This window comes from Pseudorca crassidens, chromosome 1, assembly GCF_039906515.1.
Source record: "Pseudorca crassidens isolate mPseCra1 chromosome 1, mPseCra1.hap1, whole genome shotgun sequence".
NCBI lineage: Eukaryota > Metazoa > Chordata > Mammalia > Artiodactyla > Delphinidae > Pseudorca > Pseudorca crassidens.
Window position 1 is genome coordinate 193250048 of NC_090296.1, and position 24133 is coordinate 193274180.

Below are 24133 nucleotides of genomic sequence, written 5' to 3' on the forward strand. Positions count from 1 at the left end.
ATTGTTACTTGGGGGCTCAGTATTCTCAGTGCACAGAATTAGAGAATACACACACTCACCCCCCACACACATCTGTACGGATCTGTACACACACATCTGAACTTGAATCCCAAGTTCACACCAATAGATGGATTCCAATACAACACTGCATGGTTCATTCTCATTTTCTCCATCTATTTGTTAACTCTCTTCTCTAACAGCGAGAACTCTGGCGTCCATTATTTTTAACCTACTTACGTACGCCATCAATACCCCTACATATAACTGCGTGAAGCAGGGTTATCTCACAGCCGTGTTGGGATGGCTCTATGCTGACCTGCAGGGACACCTGGAAGTCTGACACTGATTCTGGGTCAAGACCCAGATGAGTAGATGAGCTCGAGATGTGTCATGTCCTGTTCAAAGTTGCTAACACCTTGGAGGCTCCAGGACCAGCATGTTCACATGTCCAGGGATGTGTGGTCGCTGGCTTATACCTGGTTAGAGGCACCTGACCAGCCGGGCACAGAAGACAGCGCTAGACATTTCTGCCCACGCACTCCCAACACCCAGACTCGTTGAATATGTCTTGAAAGTTCTTACCTGGAGATAAAGTATGCCCTGAGCAACCAAGAAACGAGCCTGGGGGGCTGCGAGCCTGGGGGCTGCGCCCTGGGAACCCTGGCGTTCGCCTGTGCTTTGTAACCCCTGCTAAGCTATGTCCTGTGCCCTCATTAACTCCCTGGGTGAGTGGGCTCTGAGGAACCTTCTGGGTTCTTTCAACTATGCACCCGTGTATTAATGCAGGAACCCATCTCCCCATGCTCTTTCTTCCTACCTGGACACCTGCCCAGTTCACCCTCCTCACCTGCACCTCCAACCTCCTGGCCCTGGTCCTGCTTTGGGGCTTGGACCCCCCAAGCCAGGCTCCCCATCCTGCTCTGGGCCACCACGCCCACCCCCCAACACCTGAATGCCTCTTTTTCTGTTGCACTTACTGGCTTCGGGATTGAAACCTTAGGGGAGGAGGAAGAGAAAGGCAAAGCACAGGGGAAGAGCATTTTTGTGATTTTAAAAGCATCACCATGATGGCTTCTTACATGACAAGTTAGATTCTAGACACTGCAGAACATCTCACACATTTGTATTTATAAGAGTTAAGACTGTTCTTGTCCACCAGATAAAGCATTCCTTTACCTCTGAGGCATAGAGTCTGATATGAAAACAAAAAATCTCCAAGAGCTGTCCTCATACAAAACCAGATGAAACAGATTCAGAGATATACGAGTTAAGACAGTGGTCAGTATCATAGGAGAACAAACCACAGATAACAGGTGTTACACAAGAGTTTCTCTCTCACTTACACACGGGCAGTCCAGAGGTTCCTGGTATCTTGTTGGTCAGCCATTCATGGATCCCACCTCATGCTCCAAAAAGGCTGCCTGAGCTTAGCCATCATGCCTGCATTCCCCTTAGGAAGACGGAAAGGGGAAAAAGCCTTCCTCCTTCACAATTCTTCCAAGAAATTGCACACGGCACTTCCATTTACAAGCAATTAATCAACATTTTGTAATACAGTGATGCCTAGATGCAAAAGAGGTGGGGAAACACAGCCTGGATTCCAAGTGACCACATGCCAGATACAACTAGGGGTTTTATAACCCACAAAGACGGGGCAAACCAAAACAGACAACTAGCAGCCTCTCACACTAGCAAACCATTCCATTTGAGAGTCACAGAAATCAATTCTGATGACAAAAGCAAAAAACCCCTGATAATCTGATCGCCTCCTGCCGTAATTTTTCCTAAAATATCACAACTACCATAATTAAAGAGAAAAAAACTTTGCTCTTCTCCCAGCTAACATTCACAATGAAAGATTTAATTAGGAAAAGTTGGGCCTTTTCAATCTTTTCATTCTGTCTTCTCTACAAGCATTTAGCCGGGGAGAAAATCAGTAAGTTTGAAAGTCCTTTTTTTTTTTTTTTAAATAGAGAAGAGAAGTGCATTTGTTGCTTCACCTGATCACACCACTAGAGATGTATTTTTCTTTCTCATTATTGTTACAGGGCTACATGCTAAAGTAGGTAAGAGGGAGAAAAATTAGAGCAGAAAAGAAAAAGTTAATAAAAGATCTGTGAGGAAATGTTTAGGGCAACAAAGGACTCCAGGCTGGGTCTGCGGGGAGAGCAGTTAGGTTGGACAGAATTGAAATCACAGAATCAATCACAAAGCCTGTGACAGGCAAAGACCAAGGACCAACGGACATATTCATGCAACCTGCCACTCCCCTCCACTTGGCCATGGTGAGTCCATTGTGGGTTTCCTATGGAAACTGCAGTGTTAAAAAAGGAGAAAAGGTCTAGCAGAATAGAATGGCTTATTTAAAAGTACAATAGCCACCCTAGTCAATCATGTGGGTGAAATGGAATGAGGCTGTCCCCACTGACCTGCCCTGCTAACCCTAACCGCACACTGGGAAATCTCCCGCTGCAGGAATATCATACCTTACGGTCCTGCCAGCCAGGAACTGTCAGGTTGCAGGGGCACCAGAACAGTGACAACAAACTGTTACTAAAATTCCTAAAGCGATATTAAACCATGCACTGCCGGGCGTTTTCTCAGTCGAATGCACTTCCAAGAGTCAGCTAAATAACTGAGAAAACGCGTTGGCATACTCAGTTGACTGCTGCCATGCCTCGGATACCATTCTGTCTTCAGCCTTTAGAAACGGCATGTAGGGGCTTCCCTGGTGGCGCAGTGGTGAGGAATCCACCTGCCAGTGCAGGGGACACGGGTTCGAGCCCTGGTCCGGGAAGATCCCACATGCCGCGGAGCAACTAAGCCCGTGCGCCACAACTACTGAGCCTGCGCTATACAGCCTGCGAGCCACAACTACTGAGCCCACGTGCCACAACTACTGAGCCCGCGAGCCACAACCGGATATTTACCAGGCACGCTCAGAGTGTCGATGGTCTCTTCCTTGGAGATTCTGTTAGAAGTAACGTCAACAGTACATCCTCATGAGACTGGGACAGTCCTGGATTACACCCACTTTCCCTCTCAAAACTTCCCTGGTTTGCATGATATGCCACACAGTCCCTCCATTTAGGTAACACAGAATACGCACCAAAATCCTAAACTGCAAAATATAAAAGGATCGTGGGCACAAGAGAAGTGTTTCTGAAAGGATAATGGGAGATTAGAAGGAGACATCACAGGGACTTCCCTGGCGGTCCAGTGGTTAGGACTCCACGCTTCCACTGCAGGGGGCCAGGGTTCGATCCCTGGTCGGGGAGCTAAGCCCTGTGGTGCAATCAAAAAAAAAAAAAAAGGGGACCTCATTTACTGTGGGATGACACGTCCAAAAATGCTTTAAGGCACTGAAACTGGACTTGGAGGATATATGGAAATTGGAGGTTACGGAAGCAAGTCTAGGCTTATCTGAGTGAAGAGATGGAAAACAGAGAAGACACAGGCCTGGAGTGAGCAGGCGGTATTGCAATGGAATATATTCAGAAAAATCAAAGGACTAGCTAACACTCCTAGAAAAAGAATCGTGGTTTCTAGATAAAACGTGGAAGCAGATGTTATTTTTTTAAAACAGACACAGTCTTTTTTTTTCTTTCCTTCTTCTTCAGCGTCAAGTAGACAGTGTGAAAGGAAGCAGGATAAATCCGCAGCACCAGGTGATGGCGTGGCGGGCCTCCTTTCAGAAGAGCCCACCATGCCACAGCGGTGCGCCTGTCTCTCCAGTCTCCAGCCTGGCAATCAGAAGCCAGTTACTCCTCTGGAGGCACGTTAGAAAGGATAAAAGCTCTAGCTTCACGGAGTGACGTGGCTATCCAGAGGAAAAGACACAGCCAGGATGAGACAAGGGGAGCGAGTCTTGGAAACGCACACAGTGGTAACGGGACTTGAAAGTTTCTGCCGTCTCGTCGCAGGTCAGAACTGGGCATCTTTGGGTTCCCGATGAAAGATTCTAGAACACTGGCCACCAAAACCTGGATTGTAACCGTCAGTTCATTTCACAGGCTGCGCTCCCATGGAAGCAATCGGAAAGACACCACTACCTTCAGAAGACAAACGGTTTACTATTTTGTTTGGTCTCGCCACACGGCATGCAGGATTTTAGTTCCCCCACCAGGGATCGAACCCACGGCCCCTTGCATTGGAAGTGCAGCGTCTTAACCACTGGACTGCCAGGGAAGTCCCCAGTTTACCCTTTTTTGACAGCTCTTGAGCTATCAAATATTGCAGTGGGAGAACAGCCATACCCTCTGGGATGTTCAAAGAGGGTCACCTTTGACTTGTGTTACAATTCCAGGGTGGGCAGCCTTCAAACTCGGGGCAAGTCTGCAGATTACGCTGCAAACGGTACCCTCTGTGAATTCAATTCCTCCCAAAGTTGTTGACTACAAAGAAGAATTCATTTGAACTGAAAATACAGGATGATCCCAAAGGCTTTTCCATTTGGGCTCCCGGTAGGCTAGAAACAGCGACAGCCCTAAGTAACCCAGATTCAGAGACTCGGCGGGGCTGCAGGAGAGGCCGCACGTGAGCACCACGCAGCCACGCTGACCACTCTGGGTCCCGTGTCTCCAAGATGCATGACTGAAATGCCTGCCCGCGTCACACGCTGAAGTTACTGCACCCCTGCTAGAAGGATGCAGATTCAGATCTTAAGCATGCAGCTTCTGACAGTATATTTAAGTGAAGGCAGACAATGAAACGTTTGATACCAAGGTGTAATACAAATATCGTATTCATCAACACACCCAGAATCATAAAAGAACATTTCTTTTGAACTTTGTTCATAATTTAAAACTTCAGGGGGAAAAAAAAAAATCACCAGGGTATGAAAGCTTTCCTTTCCTCCCCAGCCAACTACTGCGGTGAGGTGGAAACTCTTTGGTAGCAAGTTTTCAAAACTGGTTACTTGACTGAGTCCTATTTGCACATAAATGGTCACTCAAGCATGATTAATTGCTTTTTCATTCAACAGAAAGCAATTTATCATATGTGATGATTTTTAACAATGTGATACGTCTTCCTTTACATAAATAAGAGCAGAGAATTCACACGTGCTGAGAACCGCCATGAGCTGGTCACTGACTGAGGCTTCTGTGTCTACTGGGACATTAAGTCAAAAGACGCTGGACCCAAGGCACCGTGTTACTGACGACATGGAGCCCACATGCTTCCCATCCAAACACATCGCTTTACAGTCTCTCCTTCAGGCAAAAGGACAAAGAAAAATTTTTAATTTTGAAGACGTCGGGAGAATTAAAGAGGAAAATACAGTGAGCTGCCTAAGGTTCACGGTTGTTCACTGCTCTTGGGGATTGAGGAAGATGACATGAAGGAAGGCTCAGGGAGTTACAAACTGTTTGCAGCGCACTGTACTTAGTTATGTTGACAAAGACAGAATACGCGTGAGACACAGGCACTACCGTCAAGGAGCTTACTCTGTAATGAGGGGAGGCGATAAAAAACCACAACACAAGGCAGAATGTCAGCACCACAAGGAGGTAAGCGGATTCAAAACTCCCGTTAAAAGGGAAATGCTGCAGGGCTTCCCTGGTGGCGCAGTGGTTGAGAGTCCGCCTGCCGATGCAGGGGACACGGGTTCGTGCCCCGGTCTGGGAGGATCCCACATGCCGCAGAGCGGCTGGGCCCGTGAGCCATGGCCGCTGAGCCTGCGCCTCCGGAGCCTATGCTCCGCAACGGGAGAGGCCACAACAGTGAGAAGCCTGCAAACCGCAAAAAAAAAAAAAAAAAAAAAAAAAAGGCAAATGCTGCAAAGTTTTTTCAGGGTGAGTAGGATCTTCCAGATCCAGAGTCAGTTTTATTCTTTATCTACATACCTACCTTCTCCCCCTAACCCAGCTTTTTTTTTTTTTTTTTTACTTGTCTGTATTGAATAATTTTTCTAGCATAAACTGTTTTAATTGTGTAACCTAAAATAGGTGTACTTTTAGAAATCAGTTATAGGAAAAAGCTTCAACTCCTCAATTTACAGATAAGGAAACTGTGGCCCAGAGGTAAAGTGATTTTCCTAGGGTTCCCCACAAACTCCCCACTCCCCCAGAATCAGAACTGGGACTCTAACCAAGGCTTCCAGATTCTACCTCTTGAGCTTATTCTTCCTAAACTGGAAAAACAATGTTCACACCTCGGGGGAGTGTTCTTTTCAAGATGGTGGAAATGCCTATCATTAAAGAGAATAAACCAGAGTGCAAAGTCCTTTCTATCCTGAAGAGACATGACAGTTCCATAGAGGGCCTCAAGCACAGCTAGAATACCAAGTTTAAAGCAGTGTGAGACCCAGACTGTAATTCCATGAGAATACTGAGGAAAATAAAAAAATCGCTGGATTTCTCTAGAGCGCAGTTCCTCATACTTAAAATGAAAAGCTGAATTCGATTCTGTAAGAAACACAGAAGAGAGAAGAAAAGAAAGAACTAATATACATGTAATGCCTCCTACATCAATATGCAACACTGGGGACTTTATAACCACTCACTAGAATAAAAAATGTTAAAATATAACAACTGACACTGCAGAAACACAAAGGATCATGAGAGACTACTAGAAGCAACTCTATGCCAATAAAATGGACAGCCTGGAAGAAACGGACAAATTCTTAGAAAAGCACAACCTTCTGAGACTGAACCAGGAAGAAAGAGAAAATGTAAACAGACCAATCACAAGCACTGAAATTGAAACTGTGATTAAAAACCTTCCAACAAACAAAAGCCCAGGACCGGATGGCTTCACAGACAAATTTTATCAAACACTTAGAGAAGAGCTAACACCTATCCTTCTCAAACTCTTCCAAAATACAGCAGAGGAAGGAACACTCCCAAACTCATTCTACGAGGCCACCATCACCCTGATACCAAAACCATACAAGGATGTCACAAAGAAAGAAAACTACAGGCCAATATCACTGATGAACATAGATGCAAAAATCCTCAACAAAATACTAGCAAACAGAATCCAACAGCACATTAAACGGATCATACACCATGATCAAGTGGGGTTTATTCCAGGAATGCAAAGACTCTTCAATATATGCAAATCAATCAACGTGATACACCGTATTAACAAACTGAAGAAAAAAAACCATATGATCATCTCAATAGAGGCAGAAAAAGCTATCGACAAAATTCAACACCCATTTATGATAAAAACTCTCCAGAAAGTAGGCATAGAAGGAACCTACCTCAAGATAATAAAAGCTATATATGACAGACCCACAGACAACATCATTCTCAATGGTGAAAAACTGAAACCATTTCCTGTAAGATCAGGAACAAGACAAGGCTGCCCACTCTCACCACTATGATTCGACAGAGTTTTGGAAGTTTTAGCCACAGCAATCGGAGACGAAAAATAAATAAAACGAATGCAAATTGGAAAGAAGTAAAACTGTCACTGTTTGCAGATGAAATGGTGCTATACATAGAGAATCCTAAAGATGCCACCAGAAAACTACTACAGCTAATCAATGAATTTGGTAGAGTAGCAGGATACAAAATTAATGCACAGAAATCTCTTGCATTCCTATACACTAATGATGAAAAATCTGAAAGAGAAATTAAGGACACACTCCCATTTACCACTGCAACAAAAAGAATAAAATACCTAGGAATAAACCTACCTAAGGAGACAAAAAACCTGTATGCAGAAAACTATAAGACAGTGATGAAAGAAATTAAAGATGATACAAACAGATGGGAAGATATACTATGTTCTTGGATTGGAAGAATCAACACTGTGAAAATGACTATACTACCCAAAGCGATCTAAAGATTCAATGCAATCCCTCTCAAACTACCAAGGGCATTCTTCACAGAACTAGAACAAAAAATTTCACAATTTGTATGGAAACACAAAAGACCCCAAATAACCAAAGCAATCTTGAGAAAGAAAAACAGAGCTGGAGGAATCAGGCTCCCTGACTTCAGACTGTACTACAAAGATACAGTAATCAAGGCAGTATGGTACTGGCACAAAAACAGAAATATAGATCAACGGAACAGGATAGAAAGACCAGAGATAAACCCACGCACATATGGTCACCTTATCTTTGATAAAGGAAGCAAGAATATACAATGGAGAAAAGACAGCCTCTTCAATAAGTGGTGCTGGGAAAACTGGACAGCTACATGTAAAAGAATGAAATTAGAACACTCCCTAACACCATACACAAAAATAAACTCAAAATGGATTAAAGACCTAAATGTAAGGCCAGACACTATAAAACTCTTAGAGGAAAACATAGGCAGAACACTCTATGACATAAATCACAGCAGGATCCTTTTTGACCCACCTCCTAGAGAAATGGAAATAAAACCAAAAATAAACAAATGGGACCTAATGAAACTTAAAAGCTTTTGCACAGCAAAGGAGACCATAAAAAACACAAAATGACAACCCTCAGAATGGGAGAAAATATTTGCAAATGAAGCAACTGACAAAGGATTAATCTCCAAATTTACAAGCAGCTCATGCAGCTCAATATCAAAAAAACAAACAACCCAATCCAAAAATGGGCAGAAGATCTAAATAGACATTTCTCCAAAGAAGATACACAGATTGCCAACAAACACATGAAAGGATGCTCAACATCACTAATCATTAGAGAAATGCAAATCAAAACTACAATGAGGTATCACCTCACACCAGTCAGAATGGCCATCATCAAAACATCTACAAACAATAAATGCTGGAGAGGGTGTGGAGAAAAGATAACCCTCTTGCACTGTTGGTGGGAATGTAAAGTGATACAGCCACTATGGAGAACAGTACGGAGGTTCCCTAGAAAACTAAAAACAGAACTACCATATGACCCAGCAATCCCACTACTGGGCATATACCCAGAGAAAACCATAATTCAAAAAGAGTCAGGTACCACAATGTTCACTGCAGCTCTGTTTACAATAGCCAGGATATGGAAGCAACCTAAGTGTCCATCGACAGATGAACGGATAAAGAAGATGTGGCACATATATACAATGGAATATTACTCAGCCATATAAAGAAACGAAATTGAGTTATTTGTAGAGACGTGGATGGACCTAGAGTCTGTCATACAGAGTGAAGTAAGTCAGAAAGAGAAAAACAAATACTGTATGCTAACACATATACCTGGACTCTAAATTAAAAAATGGTTCTGAAGAACCTAGGGGCAGGACAGGAATAAAGACACAGACATGGAGAATGGATTTGAGGACACGGGGAGGGGGAAGGGTAAGCTGGGACAAAGTGAGAGAGTGGCATGGACATATACACACTACCAAATGTAAAATAGATAGCTAGTGGGAAGCCGCCGCATAGCACAGGGAGATCAGCTTGGTGCTTTGTGACCACCTAGAGGCGTGGGATAGGGAGGGTGGGAGGGAGACGCAAGAGGGAGGAAATGTGGGGACATATGTATACATATAGCTGATGCACTTTGTTACAAAGCAGAAACTAACACACCACTGTAAATCAATTATACTCCAATAAAGATGTTAAAAAAATGTTAAAATAAAAGAGTAACCACAACAGCTAATGTTTACCAAACACTTAAAATGTGGCGGCCACGGTTCTAAGAACTTTATTACCTCATGTATTCCTCCCAATAATGCTAACAGACAGCACTATTACTCTCTGCCTCCCTCCTAATTTTAGTTTTCTTCTTTGCATTTATTTTAAATTCATTTTTGGCTGTGTTGGGTCTTTGTTGCTGCGTGCGGGCTTTCTCTAGTTGGGGCGAGTGGGGGCTACTCTTCGTTGCGGTGCACGGGCTTCTCATTGCAGTGGCTTCTCTTGTTGCAGAGCATGGGCTCTAGGCGCGTGGGCTTCAGTAGTTGTGGCACGCGGGCTCAGTAGTTGTGGCTCACAGGCTCTAGAGCGCAGGCTCAGTAATTGTGGCACACGGGCTTAGTTGCTCCGCGGCATGTGTGATCTTCCCGGACCAGGGCTTGAAGCCTTGTCCCCTGCATTGGCAGGCGGATTCTTAACCACTGTGCCACCAGGGAAGCCCGCCCTCCCTCCCAATTTTAGGTGAGAAAAATGAGGCCCAGAGAGGTTAGGTAACCTGCCTGAGGTTTCAGCACTAGTAAGTAGACAGGACCCTTTAAAAGCTGTTTCCCAACAAGAACCTGATTAGTTCTGACCGTATTTTTCTACTAGGCAAATGCAAATAAGATAAAAAGGAGCCTTAGTCCATTGGTTCATTTTTCCCCCAAAATGAAGATGGGCAACGTCATACTTGCACACCTTCCACTTCAGACCAACCCCTCTGTTCTCACCTTTCCTGTGTTCCGGCCAACAGAGAAGGCCGCTGCGTGGGAGCTGAGGGTGGGCTCTCTCCTTATATCAACTCTAGAGGTATTAAACAACACCCAAACAGGAGGCTTTACCACAATGAATCTAAACAAAGGTGTCTTTGTTATGTTAATGAGGTGACTTTCAGAAGTTTCTAAAGGATGGGGGCTGATGGTGGGAACGTTCAGTCCCACCCCTGGCTACCCCGTTCTTCCTAACTTGATCTAGAGATTCCGTGCAATCCCAATGAAAACCACAGCAAGTTTATTTTGTGAATGGCGACAAACCGATTCTAGAATTTATATGGGAAGACCCAAAATAGCAATAAAATATTGAAAAAGAAAAACAAACTCAGAAAATTGACACGTCCCAACTCAAAACTTACTATATAAATCCACAGCCACTAATTGAAAAACACAAAGACATCACTGGCACAGAAGAGTGCGCAGAAACAGACCCACACAAATAGAGGCAACTGGTCTCTGACAAAGGAGCAAAGGCAATTCAATGGAAAAAGGATCATCTTCTCAACAAACGGTGCTGGAATTTGACATCTACATAAGAAAAAAAAAAGAATCTAGACACAGAACTTACACCTTTGACAAATATTGACTCAAAGTGGTTCATAGTGTAAAATGCAAAAGCGTAAGGTCCTAGAATACAACACAGGAGAAAACCTAGGCAGCCCTTGATCTGGTAATGACTTCTTAGATACAACACCAAAAGCAAAAAAAAAAAAAAAAAAAAGGTGTTAACTGGCTGGGACTTCATTAAAATTAAAAACTTCTCCTCTATGAAAGACAATGTTAATAAAAGGGAAACAAGAGCTACAGACTAAGACAACATTTTTGCAAAACACACATCTGATATAGGACTTCTTTCCAAAATACACAAAGAACTTTTTAAATCCAACAATAAGAAAACAAACATCCCAATTAAAAAGTGGGCCAAAGAACTTAACAGACACCTCATCAAAGCAGATATACAGAGGGCAAACAAGCCTATGAAAAGATTTTCCACATGACACGCCATTAAGGAACTGCCCACTGAAAACAACGAGATACCACTACACACCTATCGGAATGGGCAAAATCCAGAACACTGACAGCACCAAACATTGACAAGGGGTGGAGCCACAGGAACTCTCATTCACTGCCGGGGAATGCACGAAATGGTGCAGCCACTTCGGAAGACAGTGGTTTCTTATTACACCGAAAATACTCTTACCACACGATCCAGCAATTCTGTTCCTTTGCATTTACCCAAAAGAGTCAAAAAACGATGTTCACACAAAAATCTGCACATGGATGTTCATAGCGGCAAACTGACAAAATGTGACAGCAACCAAAGATGTCCTTCAATATGTGAAAGGACAAAAAAACTGTGGTGCATTCAGACAATGGAATTTTAACCAATAACAAAAAAGTACGAGCTCCGGAGCCAAGACAAGACACAGAAGAAACTTAAACTCATATTGCTAAGTCAAAGAAGGCTTTCTGTAAAGATTACGTACTCTACGATTTCAACTATATCACATTCTGGGAAAGGCAAAACTATAGAGACATAAAATTTCAGTGGTTGCCTGGGGTTCAACAGGAGGTGATGAGGAAGAGAGGGAAAAATAAGTAGAACACAGAGGGTATTGAGGACAGTGAAACTACTCTGTAGGATGTTATGCATCTGTTAAAAGCCATAGTGTGTTACAGCACAACCAGCGGACAACAATGCAAACTGTGGATTTTAGTGAATAATAATGTATCGATGCTGCTTCATCAACTGCAACCAAAGTATCACTCGAATGAATGCCAGATGTTAACAATAGGGGAAACTGCTGTAAAAAACAGTGAAGTATAATAAAACAAACAAAAAAAGGAGGAGAATGGGGATAGAATACGCACAAAACGACTCTTTTCAGCAATACCGGCGCTGGTAACAGTAGCATTGCTATTTGTGTGTAATGTACCAAATAAGTAACTGTGAGATAGTCTAACATCACGTGTATCCCTGACAATCAGGATCCTCAGAGTGGAAGAAAAGTAGAGACTAGTGTGAAGGAAGTTAAGGAAGAGCCTTACAGTCCCATATTTAAATTGGACCTTCCAGTATGAGCTCGTTAGATATTTTAATCCTCATATATGTGTATATATGTATCTGTATACATCTACAGATACATATATTGTGACACGTGTGTGTGTGTGTGTGTGTGTGTGTGTGTGTGTGTATACGGTTTTTTTTTTAGCTGTGTCTGCTAAAAATGCCTAAAGACCATGAACGACCCAGGAATCATGAGCACCCCTGGAGCCCAGATTGTGGTCCCAAAATATTGCCCACTAAGACAGACAAACAAAAACAGGGTTTCTATGAGGACAGCTGATTCCAGGTCCGGGACAGGAATTCACAGACACACCGGGCACAGCTTGTTACACTTTGCTCACGTCCACTGGATGTGAGAGCCAACAAGAGTTCCACAGGCCAAAAATGAACAGTTTGCACTTGAACAAGGACCATGGCTGCAAGGCTGTGGTGTGCATGGATGAAAACATTTTTTTTTTTTTTCGGTACGCGGGCCTCTCACTGTTGCGGCCTCTCCCGTTGCGCGGCACAGGCTCCGGATGCGCAGGCTCAGCGGCCATGGCCCACGGGCCCAGCCGCTCCGTGGCATGTGGGATCTTCCCGGACCGGGACTCGAACCCGCGTCCCCTGCATCGGCAGGCGGACTCTCAACCACTGCGCCACCAGGGAAGTCCGAAAACATATTATTTTAAAGAGCAAAATTTCTGACACCTGTCTCCACATTCAGAGTTTCCCCCTGAACTGGTCTGGGGTGCAGCCTGAGCACTGCAATGTTTAAACATTCCCTAGGTGAGTCTAAAAACCAGACAAGTTTGCCAGCAGCTGGTATAGATGATACCAACCTGTGAGCAAGCTAATTCTCAGAGAAAAGCTTGAGGTGTGAGTGATTTCTCTCGGAAGAGGGCAATGCACTGAGTGAACACCTCGGGAGGCCTGACCAGCACCTCTGCGAGAGCTCATTCTGCATCAGGAACGTTAAGCCTTTGCCTGACATCTAAGTGTCAAATGTCTTCCCCATTTCGGTGATTCCCGCTTCCATTTTAAAGCGTACACAAGAGCACACCCCATGACTCAATAATTCCACCCCTAGTCTGTAACCAACAGAAAGGAATATGTGTGTTCACGTGGTCACAGCAGCACTACGGGTGGCAGCCCTAGCCTGGGAGCGACACGAACATCCATCCACAGCAGAACGGACACCTGAACTTGGCAGTCACATTCTGGATCTGTCACCAGTGTCACGACACGAATGAAGCTCGTGAACAAGATGCTGAGCGTTAAGAACCAGAGAGTAAAGAGTGTGCACTGTAAACCGTCTTTCCTTTGAACAATGCACACTAACAGGCAAAGGGAATCTATGCTGTCAGTCAGGACCCTGTCCTGAGGGGCTAGTGCCTGGGACATGCCCACTGTGTTCTGTTTCTTGCTTTGAAAATCTGTCACACTGTACAGTTATACGTGCGCTTATCTATAGGATAGCCTTCAGTAAAGGCTTCTTGAAATGGATTTTTTTAAGAGTGTGTTAAGTGTTTGGGGAAGAAGAAGGTTCCTGTTTCCTCGGCCCCATGGGCAAGAGCAGAGGAGGGTCGGCATCCCTGAACGCATTCCTCAACGGATACAGACTCAGCAGCCCATACAGGGCAGGGACGCGGCTTTTGGGACCAGACCACCAGGAGGCCCTCAGTGGGAAGCTTGCTGAGTTAGCGGCTGTACCTTCGTACGTGCACCTGACTGTCAAAAACGTTAGTGACATGAGTAAGGCAAGAAAGCATGAGCAGGGGCTCGCCTGGTGGCGCAGTGGTTGGGAGTCCGCCTGCCGATGCAGGGGATGCGGGTTCGTGCCCCGGTCTGGGAAGATCCCACGTGCCGCGGAGCGGCTGGGCCCGTGAGCCATGGCCGCTAAGCCTGCGCGTCCGGAGCCTGTGCTCCGCAACGGGAGAGGCCACAATGGTGAGAGGCCCGTGTACGGTGGGGGGGGGGGGGGGCTAACAACATAGCTTCTGGAGTCTGAGTGCCTGGGTGCAAATCCTGACTCTGCTACTTACTAGTGTGTGACCTAGAGCAAAAGGTACTTAAGTTCTCAACGTCTCTGTGCTATAAACTGGGTGACAAGGATGACGACGATGATGGTAACAATCCTAATGAAACTGAGGTTTAAAGGAAATAATCCACATGAAGGGCCACGTACAGTGCCCGCCACACGTGTGTGTGTGCATTAATGCGCTCCATATAGAGAGTTTAAAATTATCTATTATTTTTATCCTCTTCTAATAAAGAGTACACAATTTGTAGAGTACCAACAGGTTAAATAGGCATCTTTCACAAGGCCTGAAGACTGAAATACTTACAGCTCTGAAAAACCGTGTACGTAAACATCTGCAGAACAGCCACTTGTACACTGCAGGTGTACACCATGTCACCAATCTCTGCTCTGTGCTGTGCTCTGAGAAACCAAGAGGCCAAGACCCCCTCCAGTTCACTACCTGGTCTGAGGTGTGCCTTTCATTGGGCCCACTTTACCCTTAAGAACTATTCTGAGTCCGGAGGAATCGTTAACAGGTGCACAGAGAAACGCATTAAATGCAAAGGCTCTTCGTGACGTACCGGTAAACTACAACCACAGTTACCATTTCATTCAACTCAGGTTTATTCTGTTGTGATACATGAACCAATACTGCCCCAAGAGAACCTTCTCCGGCACCATACTTCATAGAAGGTTTTAAGCTAATGTTCTAAGTTTGAAGATAGAAAAAAATGAATTAATGTACAGTATAAAAAATCTCCCATCTGCCGTTAAACCCAGTTAAAATTAATAGTTTTTCAGAAAAGCCTAAGGAAACGGGGAGGGTTCAGAGTTAACTCTGACCAGATAGAGACCAAGTTGCCTCTACTGTTTTCTTTGACAGTTAAAGCCCTGCAACAATGTGATAAACCCAAGCTTCCAAGCTGGCAGACTGGAAGAATGATGCCTTTTCTTAGCCTAGCACAGTGTTGTTTTTTTTGGGTTTTTTTAATGCCACGATTTATTTCTGGACTCTCTATTCTATTCCACTGGTCTATATGTCTGTTTTTATACCAATACCACATCTTTTTTTTTGGCCACACTGCACGGCATGCGGGATCTTAGTTCCCTGACCAGGGATCGATCCCACGCCCCCTGCAGTGGAAGCGTGGAGCCTTAACCACTGGACCGCCAGGGAAGCCCCCAGCACAGTGTTTTTAAAGAATTCTGAAACTGACTGGCATGAGGTGAGGCCCGCCAGCCCCGCTTAACCCTGGAAAGCATCACTCCTTAAGGCCTGAGCCAGGGGTGGGAAACCACACTGCACAGGGTTACAGAACAAAGCTGTCGGTGTGTCTAACGTGTGATGCTGGGGCTTTCTCGACCTTCTGTTTGCTCATCTGTAAAACACTGATGATTATTATCTGCACCAAAGGCTGACGCGAGAAGCACTTAACACCATGTAAGCACGCACATGTGTACCATTCAGAATCTCTGATGCAGACGCGATGGGCTGATCTGTGGCCCCCTCAAGTCCTGTGTTGAAGCCCTCAGAGTGACACTGTGTTTGGAGACAGGACCTTTAAAGAGGTGATGAAGTTACAATGAAGCCAGAGGGTGTGCCCTCTCTCTCCTGTGCTACACTTTCTACCCCAGTGCACCTGAATTCTTAACTGAGAAGGACAGCAACCTTCTTCAATAAATTTTTCCCAAACACCAAGTACAAAAATAACAGAGGTGCACACGCAGAGCCCAGAAAAGGCGTTTAAGCCAGGCTGGAGGGGATGGTGGGTTAAAATTTAGTCCTGGGGAGCTTCCCGGAGGAGGTGACACATGTGAATGGAGTCACATGGACAGAAAGTCATCTCCTCCCTCAACAAGCATTAATTCATAAGGCTGAGAGGAGGGTGGCTGGAGAGAGAAAGGGTAAGGACTGCCCAGGCCAAGATGTTTAAAAACACAAAGGTGGGCTTAAACACACAAGTCAGGAGAGCAAAAAAAGAAAAGGTCTTAATAAAGATCACAGTGAAAGGGACATGGTCTTCCCAGCTCTTCTATCATTCCCCCAAAGAAGTCCTATCATGATGAAAATTCCCAGCAGGCATCACCACTTCCTGGGTTAACAGCCCCTCCAGATAACCAACCCGGGATTACGTCTGTTGATTCTTTTGCAGGGTCCTTCAGAAAGACAACTACCTCAGAGGCAGCTGATTTTTCTCTTTTAAAATATTCTGTAATAACCTCAATGGGAAAAGAATTTGGAAAAGAATGGATACTTGTATGGGTATAACTGAATCACTTTGTGGTACATCTGTAATGAACACATCATGGTTAATCAACTATACTCCAGTATAAAATAAAAATTAAAATAATAAAATAAAATTTATCTGAGAGATACTTTAGTCTAACCTGAAGAACAACAACAACAACAACAAAAAAAACAATAAAGGTTTGACACCCAGAGCGCAGTAAATTGAAGAGATTAAGAAGTCAGAGAGACTTAAATAAAAGAAATGAAAAAAAGTCTCTCTGGCTGCTGATGGGAGTCTCTGCTCCCAGGAAGCTGATGACAGGACCCTTCAAGAGCAACTTTATCATCTGGGTGAAGAGCTGCTGCATGAGAGAGAGTTTCTGCTGGGAAGTCTCTTTAATAAAAAGTACAAAATTGGTACCATTCCTCCCAGAAGCTTTCAGCAGATTACATGCTGTGCAGGAAAAAAAAAAATGAAGGAAAAGAAATAAAATGAGCGATCATTTTAAAGAAACAGCAATCGAAATCTATGGGAACCCTAGGCAAGAGGGCCAAACACACCAGGTTCTGTTAAGCCACACAGAAAACGTCAACACATAACACACACAGATGCCTTTCCCAGTTCAACTAAGCAGGCTATTCCCCGTTGAGGCCATCGACTGCATTGGGACTGGTTCCGTATGAGGCTTACGCACTCTCTGGACATTCACATGAGCAGTTAACAGTCACTGTGCGCTGAGTACTGGCTCGGTGCTAAGCCCTCGACAGGAAGCAGTGCACTCGGCGGTACACCCATGCCCCCAAGCGGGTACTTAGGTTTCCATCTAACGATGAGGCACTTGAGGCCCAGAACGGTTTCGTAGCTTCTCTAAAGTAACACTCAACTCCAGGTCCCACTTGTAAGCGCTGGACTACGTCTGCCTCTCAGGGTTGGATCTGAGCATCTCCAGAACCTGGCTGGACTGACAGAAAACTTTGAGACTGCTGGATGTCTGGCTCCAGCCTATGAAGTTTTCCCCGTCAGAAAGCTTTTGGTACCTCAACTCCTGAAAGCATTTTTTAAAGGCAACTTACTGTCTCAGAGGAATGAAAGGGCTACGTTTATAAGACGCAACTCTCCCAAGCAGAAGTGGAGCCTGTTTCCTATGCTTAGAATAGGCACACAACTACCACTCTTAGCTTCAAAGCTTAATTCTTTCTCATCGTTGGAGAAACTAAACAAAGCAACGATCATGAAGGGAAGGCTTCATACAGTACCATTCTCTGTCCATGCGGATAAGCTGTTCCCTGGGTTCCATCTTGATACTAGTACATAAAACCTCAGGGAATTCCCTGGCGGTCCAGGGCTTAGGACTCAGTGCTTTCACTGCCGAGGCCCGGGTTCCATTCCTGGTTGGGGAACTAAGATCCCACAAGCCACACAGCCAAAAAAAAACAAAAACAAATAAAACCTGAGGATTACAGTTAAAAGTTTATAAGTAAAAGACTACGGGAATCCTTATACTACAGCTAAGGTGATCATGCCAAATACTTTAATATATATTAAAACACATAACGTTATGTACACTACTGATAAATGAGCCCCAGTGGAGGATGGGATTCTGAAGGCATCCTGGGACCCTCAGAGTCCAGAAGTCGGGGAGTTTTACTCCTTCCCTGGGTCTACCACACTCCAGAGGCCTGCGGAGGTGGGATTTCCAAATTCACTTCCACCAAACTCCCCAAGAAGCACTCTTGCTCTTCCTGAAGCGACTTCTTTAGGAAAACATTAAGAATGACCTTGCTTTTCCAGCACCTAATATTACACCGGAAAGAGCTTTTTCAGGAAGCAAGTGGCTATCTTTTCTTCTTCAATAAAAGCCAAGGCTTCAAAGAGATAAAGCAACTGAACTGAAATAGCTACACCACTCTCCCTACTTATAAATATTACATAGAGAATCCTCTACAAAGCTGAGAAGTACAAAGTTCCTCTAGTGAAAGCAACCTTTTTTCAAGCCCATGAGAAAGAGCCCTGAGGGGCAGAAACCCGTGGGCACAGCCGAGCCAGGCCTCCTGCTTCCATCCTCTTCCCCCCATCCCCTTCCTCTGACGCAGCTGTGCCCCCAGTGACCATAATGATCCCAGCAGGGCAGGGGCGGTACAGGGACACATCCAGATCTGCAACTGCCAGTCCCTCACCTGAGACACCTGCTGCCACCACGAAGCCACTACTACCGAGAGAGGCCAGCAGAGACCAGGGAACTGAAATGCTAATTCGTACAAAAGCTAAACTTAAGGGCAGGTGTCTTCCTAAGGATTACCAAATGCAAATCACCTACAGCTTTTCATCCCCCTGCCTTTTGCAGAGATGCATCAATGGCACCAACACCAATCTCTGTCCCAGGTGCAAACCACGGATTCACGCTAACGTTGCTCTCTCCAGGCCTAACAAGCAATCCGTCATCTTTTAGGGTGTCCGGGACATCCCCCCTTCTTCTCCAGTGTCACATCCTGGTCTGGATCTCATCAGCTCGCAGGCCTAATCCATCATTCTTTCCTTCATCCGTCAAACATTTCGGAGCACCTACTGTGTTCCAGGCACTAGAATAAATAAGGCACACAGGAATACTGCACTGCTTTCGTTCCCCCTCGGCCTCCCAGTGCGGAAGAAAGACATCTGGATTAAGAACACATCACAATCCTGTGTAACAAGTGTCATGAAGCGGGACTTCCCTGGCGGTCCAGTGGTTAAGACTCCGAGCTTCCACTGCAGGGGACACGGGTTCGATCCCTGGTCGGGGAACTAAGATGCCGCAGGCCCCACACAGTGCGACCAAAAAAAAAGAAGGGTCATGAAGCAAAGTGTGTCCAAACTTCACTGAGAAGGCTTCACACAGGCTGTGGCGTCTGAGCTGACTCTTGACAGGTAAGTAAAAGGATCTGGGGTGAAGCGGGTGGAAACGATACTTCTAAAGGCACAAAGACGAGAAGGAATGCCCTGGCTCAGAAAGGACCATCAGTTCATTATGGTTGGGATGCCAGATGCATGGAAGGAACAGGCGCTAAGGTAGGCTGCAGTCAGATTCAGAAAGGAGCAGGTCACCGCAAGGAACACGGAGCATTACCATTGGTAATGGACAACCAGAAGGTCCAAACTTCAGCCACAATCAACCTGAACAAGAGCTTGATTTCACCTCTAATGTGTTGGAATTAACTGTCAATATCTAAAAATAAGAAAATTTTATATAAAAACCTGGATTCTTGGCTTCATAGAGGAAAAAAAATCTGGCAACACTGGGCCAACGTTCCCAAGTGGTGACAACTGTTTGGATCTAAGCAGCAGGTGTATCTCATCATTCAGATGAGATACCTATTACGGAATTCATGACCATCCTCACCTGGCCCCTGAAGACAGCTGAATTTGCAATCCCGGTTTAAAGGAGAGAGCTGCAGTAAGATGCACGTTACAGGAAGCAACAGGGGCAGTAAAACTGGAGGCAAGAGGCAAAGTTAGTAAGACATTACAAGAGCACAGGCGGGAAGTAACAAAAGCCCGAACTAAGTGAGGACAATAAACCCAGAAAAAGGGTTGATGGTAATGAGTAATGAGAAAAGGGTAATGAGTCAAGAAACGTTTAACTTGCTCCAGGTGCAAAAACACTTAATCAGGTAATTTCCGTGGGGCATTTGTTCAAGGCTGCATAGGAGACTATATTAAGAGAAAGGAAAAATGATTCAGAACTAATTTTCCATTAAAACACCAAGTGAAAAAAAATTAAAAATAAAAATAAATTAAAAAAATAAAACAAACACCAAGTGGCTCTTTAGTAAACTGTGTGGTAAGTCCACCCGAAGGCCATCAATCAGCCTGGAGAACTGATGAGGTCCAACAACCACGGTCCGGGGATTCTTAACCTGGCTCTCGTGTCCGTTTTCCAGCTGGGACAGAACAAACTCTGACTGCAAGCTTTCCGAGCTGAGCCCTCGACAAGTTCTGTTTACAAGCAGCCAAGCAGCGGGTGGGATGTAAACCACTACAACGTCTCGCACCGCCACCAGCAACTACTTCTTAAACTCATAAACCCGTCCAGCTCCTCCGAGAAGGCCCTTCGCAGAACTTACACAAGCCGTTGACGTCCAGCATGTTGGAGATGCCCCGGTCACTCATGTCCACTTCCGGCTGGTTCTTCTCCCGGCTCTCCTCCACCAACTTTTTCAGAGACTTGGACATGACCTGTACCAAACGACAACAACACAGCACGTGGGCGACGGCCAGGAGGTTGCAGAGAGAGAAATGAGGAAACCCCCGGCTGGCACTCTCCAGTTTTCGCCTGGCCTTGGAAAGTGGGCACCCGCAAGCAGGGTCCGGGGGCAGGGAGGGGGATGGGGAGGGCGGGACAGGGAGTGGGAAGGGTCCAGCACCGTTCCCGCCGCGGAGAGAGAAGCAAACACAAGGGCAACGCCACACACATACTCACTCCGGAGGGCTGCACCTAACAGGCTGCGCGTGGGAACAACAGGCTTCTGCAGGGCTCACTCCCGCGGCGAGAGATGCACTCCACTCGGTCTGTGCAAAACGAGCACCCGAACGAGGAACACGCCCTGTCCCGGCACTCGGCGCAGGCGCACACCGGGCCACTCTTAGCTCCTCGCCCCGCCCGCGCCAGACCGTTCCCTAATTAGGAGAACAGCTTACTAGACGTGGCTTAGCGCGAGACCTCGCCCACAAAAGAATGCGTGCCCCGAGGCCGACCAATCACGTTTGCTGTTCTGCCTCGGGACTCCGCCCCACCCGAGGTTAGCTCCCTCCCGTTGGAGATTCCGATTGGACTGGAGTCGGCGCGTGCGCACTAGTTCGGCGCAGGCTCAGTTTGTAGGTGGAAGCCAGAGTGGTGTGGGCGGAAGCCGGGAAGTTTGGGCAGTGCCTGCGAAGGGCTGGTTGTACACCAGGATGGGTCCCGGGGAAACTACAAGTAAATTTTCTCTCAGTGTGCTGCTTCTTTAATTGCGGTACCACTTACTGGAAGTTGCTGCCCTGAGTCCCTTCCCCACAGGTTGTACCTCCCGCTATATTGTGAGCTTCTCAAAGCAAGAACTCCTTGGTGGTCTGTGTGTCCCCGACGCCCAGGTCGCAGTCACGGACCCCTGGCTCACAGGAGGGGGAATATACCAGATAAATACGTGACTTCTCTGTTCTTATGATGTGACATAGCTTAGTTAGCTTTCTATTGAATGATGATTTTCTTATACAGTTTTCATTGTTCTTTTTACTAGAATTTGTTTTCCTTTCCTTCTTGTAACCTTTAAGCTTTTCATTACTCGCTACTGCTTGAAATCCAATGACTTCTTGAAGACTTTAGGAACCTTCTCATTTACTGCTCTAACTTAGACTGATTCGTTCTGTCCTTCCAGCTGAGAAGTTATCTATAATTCCTTTTCATTTGGTCCCTGGGTTGAGACAGACGCTTCTTGCAGGCATCTTGCTGGAGTAACTACCCTCAAGTAACTTGCTCTAGAAGGATGTATAGGAGGCACAAATTTTGAGTAGTTGCATGTTTTTAAATGTCCTTATTCTGCCCGCACCTTTGGTAATTTGCCTGACATGGAATTCTAGGTTCAAAAGAAGTTTCTCCCAAATCTCGATGGCATAATTCCACTGACTTCTTTCAGTATTGATGCCCAGAAACATATTGGTCTCCTCATCTTTGCAGGGAACTATTGTTTTCCCTTGGGAAGCATTTGTGATCTTTTTATCATTCGTCATGTTCTGAAATGTCACCATAATATCTCCGATGGGGTGTCTTTTCTCACTTAATCTGTTTAGGGCTCATTGGGTCCTTTTCAGAGGACGATTCTTTTCTCTCTTCCTCTCGGGAAATTGTTTTCTGTTTATCCTTTGAAATTTCTTTCCTGCCATTTTCTCTGATTTATCACCCTTTCTGGAAATCTTATTGGGTGGCAGCCTCCTGGGCTGGTTTTCAATAGCTGGGCATTTTTGTCCCCTCATATATTTCCTTTCCTTTTTTTTTTTTTTTTTGTTTGTTTGTTTTTTAACTTCATGTTCTGGGAGATTTTCTCTGTTTTATCTTCCAAAGCTCTATTAAATTTTAAAAAATTATTTTGGCTATTAATGAAATATACTTCTTAAGAGCTCCTTCTTGTTTAATAGCGCCCTGCTTTTGCTTCATGAATGCACACGCTTCTCAAATATCTCTGAGGATAACAATTTTTAAACCTCTCGTGTTTACTAAGTTGTTTTCTCATGTCCCTTTCTTGTTAGTTTATCTCGTTCTTTCCCGTTCAGGCTGCTGTAACTCTCCCTCTGTCTGGTTGTCCTTTTGTATTTAAGCATGAAGTCTGAGCTGATTTTTCTAGATAGCTGGTGTGGTTTCTTTCTTCCTCTGTTGTTGATGTGTATTTGTTTCCCTCCTAGGTCAGCATTAAGTTTCCCTCGGCTGTTTGTTAAGTTTCTACAGAGGTTAGAACCCAGTTTTATAATCACAAGGCTGCCTTCCCATGCTTGCAGTCACTTCTGGTTTTCCAGAAATTTGTTTTCACTCCCTTATAATCTTTCATTCTCTTCACTTTTAGCCATACATTCTTAATGAAATGTGTCCCTAAGTTCCAGATTTTTATAACCTGGAAACAGGACCAGCTTCCTGGGTATGCAAACTCTGTGCAGTGACACAAAGCTCCAGCCTTAGATGGGCCCCACGGTTAGTTTATTGTTCTGCTATCACCAGCTTGAAATGGTTAATAATTTTTGAACCAGAGGCCCTGCAAATTATGTAGCCATTCCTGCAAGGAAAAGTCGATATTTATCAGAGCTAAGATCCCCTCTGCAGTGTCACGGCCAAGTGCACCATGCTTACACACAGCGTGTGCTTCAATACCTCCCTCTGGCACAATATGTACTATTCCCTGTCTTTGAGCCCAGAGGGGGCCAAGCAGAGCACGGAAAATGCCTGGTCCCCATGAGGCACTAAAGCCGAATCCTGCGTCTGTACCCTGACACCGAATTAATTCTCGGAGACAGAGTTTCGGGTGAAGTAGAAAAGAATAGCTTTAATACTGTGCCAGGCAAAGAGGGCCGCAGTGGGCTAGTGCCCTCAAAACTGTGTGTCCAACCTGGAGTGGATATCGAGTTTTATAGTAATGGTTCAAAGAGGGTGCGGTCAGCTCGTGGGCATTCTTCTGATTGGTTGGTGGGGAAGTAAGTGGGAGTCGGCATCATCAACCTTCTGGTTCCAACCGGTCTGGGGCCTCAGTGCTTGTGGGCAGCACACAGTTAACTTCTCCCACCTGGAAGGGATTTCAGTATCTGCCGAACAGCCCAGAGATATTGTGATGTGCATCCCTTGGGGGGTGGGGGAGGGGGAGGCCAGGACCCCGCCCCAAGGCCGCACTATTGTTTCTTTTGACTCTTCCTCCCTTCCCTAATTAGCAACTGTTTGAACCTGCCCATTGGAGCTCAGGGAAGGTCTTGGAGGCTGAATGAAGCCTATTTCCTGTGATGAAGAAATGGGGGC

The 24133-nt window shown here is 45.3% G+C and overlaps 1 protein-coding gene across 6 annotated transcripts in view; it reads right to left on the minus strand.

Annotated features, from left to right (window-relative positions):
• RSU1 (Ras suppressor protein 1) overlaps positions 1 to 21258 on the minus strand; it is a 366553-nt gene extending 345295 nt beyond the window's left edge. Inside the window, exons 1-2 of one of the 6 annotated variants that reach the window (XR_010934332.1) lie at positions 21083 to 21249; positions 20727 to 20838 (exon numbers count right to left, since the gene is read on the minus strand). Coding sequence is in view for 5 of the 6 variants with exons in the window: in XM_067704126.1 (XP_067560227.1) it covers positions 20727 to 20835 (109 nt within the window). In the remaining variant the exon portion in view is untranslated. Of the gene's footprint in view, positions 1 to 20726; positions 20839 to 21078 lie in introns of all 6 variants that reach the window. The other 5 variants (XM_067704126.1, XM_067704106.1, XM_067704117.1 and 2 more) reach the window with 5 other exon arrangements.
• Positions 21259 to 24133: the final 2875 nt, after the last annotated feature.